This window comes from Sinocyclocheilus rhinocerous, unplaced genomic scaffold, assembly GCF_001515625.1.
Source record: "Sinocyclocheilus rhinocerous isolate Xijiao unplaced genomic scaffold, SAMN03320098_v1.1 scaffold2496, whole genome shotgun sequence".
Taxonomy (NCBI): domain Eukaryota; kingdom Metazoa; phylum Chordata; class Actinopteri; order Cypriniformes; family Cyprinidae; genus Sinocyclocheilus; species Sinocyclocheilus rhinocerous.
Genome location: NW_015656162.1, coordinates 53,164 through 61,038, shown reverse-complemented (window position 1 = coordinate 61,038; position 7,875 = coordinate 53,164). Strand labels below are relative to the sequence as shown.

Genomic DNA, 7,875 nt, shown 5'->3' with positions numbered 1-7,875 from the left:
GACATGATAGTTAATTTACATGTGGAAGCATGTCATTATATTTTTCTATACACTAGCAGTCAAAAGTTTTATTTTTAATATTTTTTAAAGAAGTCTCTTCTGCTCACCAAGCCTGCATTTATTTGATCCAAAACACAGCGAAAGCAGTAAAATTGTGAAATATTTTTACTATTTAAAACAGCTGTTTTCTATGTGAATATCTGTTAAGCTGTAATGTATTTCTGTGATGCGCAGCTGTATTTTCAGCATCATTACTCCAGTCTTCAGTGTCACATGATCTTCAGAAATCATTCTAATATGCTGATTTGCTGCTCAAGAAACATTTCTGATTATTATCAATGTTGAAAACAGCTGAGTAGAATTTTTTCAGGTTTCTTTGATGAATAGAAAGTTCAGAAGAACAGTATTTATCTGAAATAGAAATCTTTTGTAACATTATAAATGTCTTTACCTTCACCTTTGATCAATTTAATGCATCATTGTTGAATAAAAGTATAATTTTTTTCTTTCTTTATTTTGTAAAATATTACTTTCCTCACACTTTTGGTAATGCATCGTTTCCACAAAAATATTGTGCAGCACAACTGTTTTCAACATTGATAATAATCAGAAATGTTTATTGAGCAGCAAATCAGCATATTAGAATGATTTCTGAAGATCATGTGACACTGAAGACTGCAGTAATGATGCTGAAAATACAGCTTTATCATCACTTTTGATCAATTTTAAGCATCCTTGCTAAATAAAAGTATTAATTTCTATAATTTCTTTCCCAAAAAAAAAAAAAAAGTACACCGACTCCAAGCTTTTGAATGGTAGAGTGTATAATGTTACAGAAGCTTTTTATTTCAGATAAATCTGATCTTTGGATCTTTCTATTCCTCAAAGAATCCTCAACTGTTTTCAACATTGATAATAATCAGAAATGTTTCTTGAGCAGCATATTAGAATGATTTCTGAAGATCATGTGACACTGAAGACTGGAGTAATGATGCTGAAAATACAGCTTTGATCTCAGATATAAATTACAGTTTAACAGATATTCACATAGAAAACAGCTGTTTTAAATAGTAAAAATATTTCACAATTTTACTGCTTTCGCTGTGTTTTGGATCAAATAAATGCAGGCTTGGTGAGCAGAAGAGACTTGACTGGTAGTGTATATTTTATAAATTTTTCATTATAACGTATTGTATTTAAATATACTCATCAATTCACACTAAGAAATGAGACTGACATCAAAACAGTTCCATCGTTCAGATTTATTTAGTAAAGAAAAATACAGCAAAAATATAAAGACATGCGTCTAGAATTCGTTTCTCCTTTAATGAGGTAGAAAGAGGAAAACACACACAACCACCGTTACTTTAACTGTCGACAATCACATCTGTCTGAATGCACATACATACTTCTACATTAACATGAATGCATGTAAGGTTTACGCTTTATGAGTCTAGTTGTTACGCCACACGTTCATGCATGTCAAAACTCTGGCAGCATGAGATGAAATCATGGCTTTATCAGTTTATTGCTTCATCACGATGAGCTGAAGCTTAAATCGTTTCACTGGAGGATGTTCTTTTTCTCTCCTGGAGCTTCTACGATGAAAAACTGACTATTTATTTAGAAATGTTCCAGCAGAAGCATTTTCTCGGATCAAAGTCTTTCAAAGTAAACCTGATTTCTAAAATTGTTTTAATTGGTTATTTATAGATATTTCACGGTCCTCACTGGGCTTGTCTCAATACACACACTTCAGAGTGTGTGAAACACCAAGGTTCAAAAAGCACAGGAGAGAAACTGTTTCTAAAAGCGGATCAGAGCGCTGTTTGAGGCCAAGTGTATCCCATCATTCATCATGAACCCCACGGGCTCTGAATTTTGTGAGATTTCAAGGAAAATTATCCAGTGTAAGTTAAATGAATTGTGACCCTGGACCACAAAACCAGTCATAAGAGTCAATGTTTTGGGGTCAATTGAGATTTTTTCTGAAACTGCTACAGTATATGCTTTAAAATAAATATATCCTGTCATTACAACACAATCATATTCATGTTTTAGAGATGATAAGGGTTCAGCTGCTGTGGAAGAGCATCTATTAGGCACCAGCCATTTTCTAATGTGATTTTATTTCCATCAGCTGGAAGAAAGTCAAAGATCTTTCCTCTCAGAGCAGATATTTCTAATACAGCACTTCTGTCTAAACGCCATACAGCTGCGTGTGCGTGTGTGTGTGTGTGTGTGTGTGAGAGAGAGAGAGAGAGAGATTGATTTGGCCGCTCCTAATGTTCCTGCTATCTCTCTGATGGATTTGTTTTGTTTCTGAAGCCTAACAATCATCTGTTTAACTAGTATGCAGAGCTCCTTTGACCTTATGATGTGGTTCACAGCAACAGCTTCCAAATGCAAATGGCACACTTAGAATCAGCTCCAGACCTTTTACCTGTTTAACTGATGTAGAAATAATGAAGGAATAGCCCACATCTGTCCATGAAACAGCTTTTGAGCCAACTGTCCAATTACTTATGGTCCCTTAAAAAAGGGGTGAGGGATGCATACCTGTTTAACTGATGTAGAAATAACAAAGGACTAACCCACGCCTGTCCATGAAACAGCTTTTGAGTCAATTGTCCAATTACTTATGGTCCCTTGAAAAAGTGGGGAGGTACATATTAAAGAGCTGTAATTCCTTAACTTTTCCTCCAATTGTGATGTGAATACCCTCAAATTAAAGCGTTTTGGTCAACAGCTAAAATAATAAAAATTGTGCCTGTGTCCAAATATATATTGACCTAACTGTAATAACGTCAGGTAAAAACCTCCACATCATGACTGAGATCAGGAACATGAACAGAGAATTTACACGAGTTCAGCTCATCACTCACTTTTGGTCTATATAGTAATATAAAGTATAAATTAACCTCATTTACATAATGTATGTACATTCCTGGTGTACCTTGAAGATAAAAACAATGTTAGGTTGAAAACATAAGTGTTTGAAGAGCTTCAATATCACTGACAAAGTTTGGCTACTAGAAAAACTCTGCCGTAAAAGCACCTGAATAATGATCTGCTCTAGTCCTAAAGATGAAATATTAACATATTTACAATCAAATCATTTTTAAACACAGGAGCTGCCTTAGTAAAAGAACAAACTGTATGATGACTTTTATGGCTGTTGATTTCTGTTTTTGTTTACAGAGATAATTATTCAGATTTGACTTGATGAATTAAATGTGTAAAATCAGCCATTGGTCATGAAAAGACTCGTTCCACTATCCAGTGAATCTCAACATGACTAAATCAAGTCCCGCCAGACAAACACTACAGCCAAATGGTTTGCAAACATGTTCACATATTGTTCTTTATTTTACTGCAGTACATTTTACTGACTGTTAGTTAAGCAGCGTTCCATAAAGCTGCGCTTTAGTCAGACTGTCTTTGCGACTGAGTCCAGCGTTTCCAAATTTTTGATGCCGTGGCGTCATTTTCTGAGCTCCAGGGTTTTGAAGATCCTTGTATTTCTGGACGTCCAGACCCTGGTTTAGTGACTCCACTGAACTGCCGGGACTTTCATCAGCGTGATCTCTCTGTAAAGCGTCTTTAGTTGCGTTCTCCTCGTCTTCGGCGTTTCCAGTTATGAAAAAGCTGCTTGTCGAACCCTTTGAGCGAAACATCAGTCCTCTCTCGGCCTTCAGTGCATTCAGACTCGTCTTTGGGTTCAGCGCAGGACTCGATCCTGCCGACGCGGGGAATCGCGGATCCGGCACGCGGCTGTGGAAGACTTTGTCTCCATCCTGGAAGCTGCTGTAAAGAGGACCCGGTTTGATCTTGAAGTGATGCTCTGAGAAACCGGAGGGCGAGAATCTGCTGACGTCCTCCATGCTCATCTGCCACCAGCCATCCGTCGGGTCCGCAGGGACGAGGGCGCGTCTGTCTCCGGATCGGCCGTTCTGTGAGCCCACATGCTGGGAGCTGCTTGACTTGGGAAAACCTTGAAGTTCCTTTCCATACGAGGACAAGTTCTTGCGCTCATAGTCTCCATCGCGCCAGTCTGTGCACGAACCGTGAAGCTTCTCGTCCGAAGCCGTGCTGCAGCTGGAGGTGGGAAGAGATCTGAGGATGAACCCACGGAAAGGGTCTTCATGCAGAGGGAAGCTCTCGTCGTCCAGGTTGCCGTCGGTGGACGTGTGTCCTTGGATCCGTCCGCTCTGATCCTCACTCTGCCGTCTCTCCGTCCAGCGGTCGCGCCGCCGCTCATCAGAGGGACAGTACAGCGCCGTGTCGCTGCAGTACAGGTCAGACGACTTATACGCCGTGTGCCGCTGGACTTTGTTGTCCGTGCCGGATGCGAATTCTGGGGCTTGTGGGCTCGGCGAGCGTGTGACCGGACAGCTTCTCCCAGGCTCCGGTTTCTCCAGCACCCGGCCGATGACGGCGGTGGGAACAGCGTCTGAGAAGGAGTGATGCAGCGCTGTGCTCCGGCCGTGACCCTGCCGCTGCATGTGGGAGCTCACTCGCTCCTGAAGATCAGCGGGAAGCTAAAACAAACACACAGTGAAACTCTTAATACAGACAAGACACTACAAGAGAAGAAATGTGTCGGAAATAAGAAATCATACTCGCATCTTTCTTCTATGGAGCCCCTAAAGGGATGTGGTGAGGGGAAAAATGAGTTCTCTTTATTCCATAGTTCTCTCTCAACTATTGTGTTCCACCAAGAAACTTTGCGTTCACAAATCTTTTGCATTCTCTCACAAAACTAGTGTATTCTCCAAAGGAACTTTGCATTCACTCGCAAAACTTCTGCATTCTCTCACATGAGTACTGCGTTCCCCCAAGAAACTTTGCTTTCTCTCACAAAACTGTTGTGTTCCCAGAGAAACTTGCATTCGCTCGCAAAATATTGAGTTCCCCCAAGAAACTGGCATTTGCTGATGAAACTTCCTTTATTCTGATGGATGTAAATGGCATATATGGTGAATCGTATGAAGAAAACCTTCATCTGACCTCATCATCCTCCGTAGTCCATCAGAAGGACGCAGCAGAGCTGCATTATGGGAAGAGCGCTCTGTTCTCTCTGTGATTAACAGCACATGGAGCGTGTCTGTAAACAGACTACAGACAGTAAACAGACCAGCGCATTTCTCTTTGCCATCATCAAACGTAGCAGAGAGAGTTTATATTCAAATGGAATCCATCTGGCCTCCGGCAGAAAGAGACAGAAAGAAATTGATGAATTTTAAACCTGCGACTGCAGAATGAAAATGGAAAGGATTCGCTGCGCCGCTGTCTTTCCTTAAGGTTGTGCTATTTTTAGGATGAGTTTCCCTCTGAGAAAGAAACCAGTGGCATGTGTGTGTGTGTCTCTGTGTGTGTGTGTGTGTGTGTGTGTGTGAGAGAGAGAGAGAGAGTGTGTGTGTGTGTGTGTGTGAGAGAGAGAGAGAGAGAGAGAGAGAGAGTGAGTGTGTGTGTGAGAGAGAGAGAGAGAGAGAGAAGAGTGTGTGTGTGTGCGTGTGTGTGTGCGTACATCAGTCGTACCTCGGACAGTTTGTGCGCTCTGTAAGGAGATTTTTCACACTGGATCAGTTGAGCCGCCAGATTACAGTCTTTCCTATACAAATCCTGCAGGAAAAGCAGAAACCATACATGATTTAATTTGGCAAATGATCATTCAATATTCAACTCTCAATCTATCAACATTACACATCTGCCATTTACTGACAAACACAGCAGACGAATGTCTTTCTTCATTTCATTTGAGCTGAATGCGGCTGATGGGAGCACTGATTATGTTAGTGTAGTTAGACATCAGTGGGTTAAACTGACATCATGTCAAGAAAAGTTCTGAACCCATGATTCTCAAACTAGCGTGTTGATCTTCCCAGTCTATCAGTCACTTGAACCGCATGCCTTTATATCTCTAAACCAGAAGAGTTTATGTGGACCCTCACTAGTGAACCTAGAGAGAAACCAAGTGGATGCTGAAGCACCGGCTGCCCCTCAAACCTCAAACGCTTGCTCCATCACAGAGATCTCAGCGCCGGAGGCTGATAAATATTAGGTGAAACCTGTCAGGAACCTTCAAAGAACACCTGCTTCTGGCGGATGATGGTTCCTATGAGCCGGCAGGGATCTGAGCACTCTGATGAAGCTGTGAAGGCGTCACTAGCCTGTGGATGATGGAAGCGTTCAGCAAGGCGTCTGTCGTACGTACGTTATCCTCTCGCAGCTTCTGGATGCTGATCTTGTCCTCCATCAGGTGGTTTTTCAGCGTGACAATCTCTCGACTCAGAGATCTCTTCTCCTCTTCGTGACGTTGAGTCTGAAACACAAAGAACCAACATGAACATGCACTATATTGCCAAAAGTATTGGGACACCCCCTTCTGATGAACAGGTTTGACTACTTTAGTAATTTCCATGAGTAGAAATATTAATGTTAAAGCCATCACCACTCATCACCAAACATCAATGACTTGTACATACACTATATGGACAAAAAGTTGTGTGTGCGTGTGTGTGTGTGTGTGTGTGCGAGTGTGTGTGTTTCTGCTCTGGTCTCAAATCCCCTGTGAGTGGATTACTCAAAAACTGAAAGCAATGAGGCTGGAAGTGTCAGATGCTCAAGTGTCTTTGAAGAGAGTCCAGTGTGTTTCTGCAGGCTGACTGTGTTTAGAGGAGGGATGTCAGCGATTATTCGACGATCGATGACTTTTGGACAATCGATTAAAGCTATCAATGGTCGATTAAGCAGTTTAATTTTGGGCTGCGTGCAGCTCGTGTGCAAAACACATGCGAGCGGCTGTGAGTGATGGTGACGGGGCTGGATATATATATATATATATATATATATATATAAATTCATTCCTACAACTTGTTAATTCATTTCTGTGACTTGTGTCCATGTTTCATTAATTTGTTCCCTAGAAAACCCATGATTTAACTAAAATGAGGGAACGAATTAAGTCTCAGGCCTCGAAATCTTCATTCACCCCACATGTTTACCACAGTAAGAGATGCGAAAACAGTGATTAAAAGTGCTGGACAATAAAATAAACCTGCGAAATTAGAGGGTGAGACGGAGAGGATTTGGGAAAAGAAACAATAAAGGCCTATTATTAAATTTGTGGAAATTCGTGACCAACCGGCAAAACAGAATACAAAGCCACGTATGGCTTTAAATGTATCGAGCAGCATGAATGCAAAAGCGATGTAACATTTGCCTGCTAACCCATTAGGCCTATTTCTCTCATAAACAAAGCTTTGTACCTCACTTGTGTCATAATACTCACATTAAAATGTTTAATGTGAGCAGCAGTGTGTTTTGCCGCAGCTCCGCGACACAGAAACATGCGCCGCAGTTACCTTTGGGATCATTTTATTTTAAATGCCAATAGTGTCAATTGCAAACATTTTATTTAGACTAAAACCCCTTTAATTCGGGTGTTTTGCGTGGCATTTGCTCATCATGCTGGTGAATTTATGCCACTGCAATAGATGCATTTTGCAGTATTTAAACGCTGATCGATCATGGAAATAATCTAAAGTTGACATCCCTAGTTTAGAGTGAATGTAGATGTCGTCTCTCAGTTTAGAAAGAGCTGGATGTGGATGAATGGCCCGTCGTAAGGCTCTGTACATCTACTGTTTGGCTGTATATGAGACGCTGTCGCTGCGATTCCTTCTGCTGCGGATGAAACGGATTTGAACACTGATGCGTGTCTCTGGGGTCTCATTTGTGTTTTCACTCAGAAACTTGGACTAATGAGGACACAGAAAATGCCAAATTCAGGAAAAACACTGAAACGGCCGACGGCATCATTAGACAGACTCAGTGTGTGTGTGTGTGTGTGTGTGTGTGTGTGTGTGTGTG

The 7,875-nt window shown here is 41.2% G+C and overlaps 1 protein-coding gene across 1 annotated transcript in view; it reads right to left on the bottom strand.

The window, feature by feature from the left end:
* Positions 1 to 3,395: 3,395 nt before the first annotated feature.
* Positions 3,396 to 7,875, bottom strand: part of LOC107719694 (brain-enriched guanylate kinase-associated protein-like) — an 8,210-nt gene continuing 3,730 nt past the window's right edge. Inside the window, exons 3-5 of the mRNA XM_016527180.1 lie at positions 6,218 to 6,325; positions 5,542 to 5,625; positions 3,396 to 4,541 (exon numbers count right to left, since the gene is read on the bottom strand). Coding sequence (XP_016382666.1) covers positions 3,396 to 4,541; positions 5,542 to 5,625; positions 6,218 to 6,325 — 1,338 coding nt within the window. The remainder of the gene's footprint in view (positions 4,542 to 5,541; positions 5,626 to 6,217; positions 6,326 to 7,875) is intronic.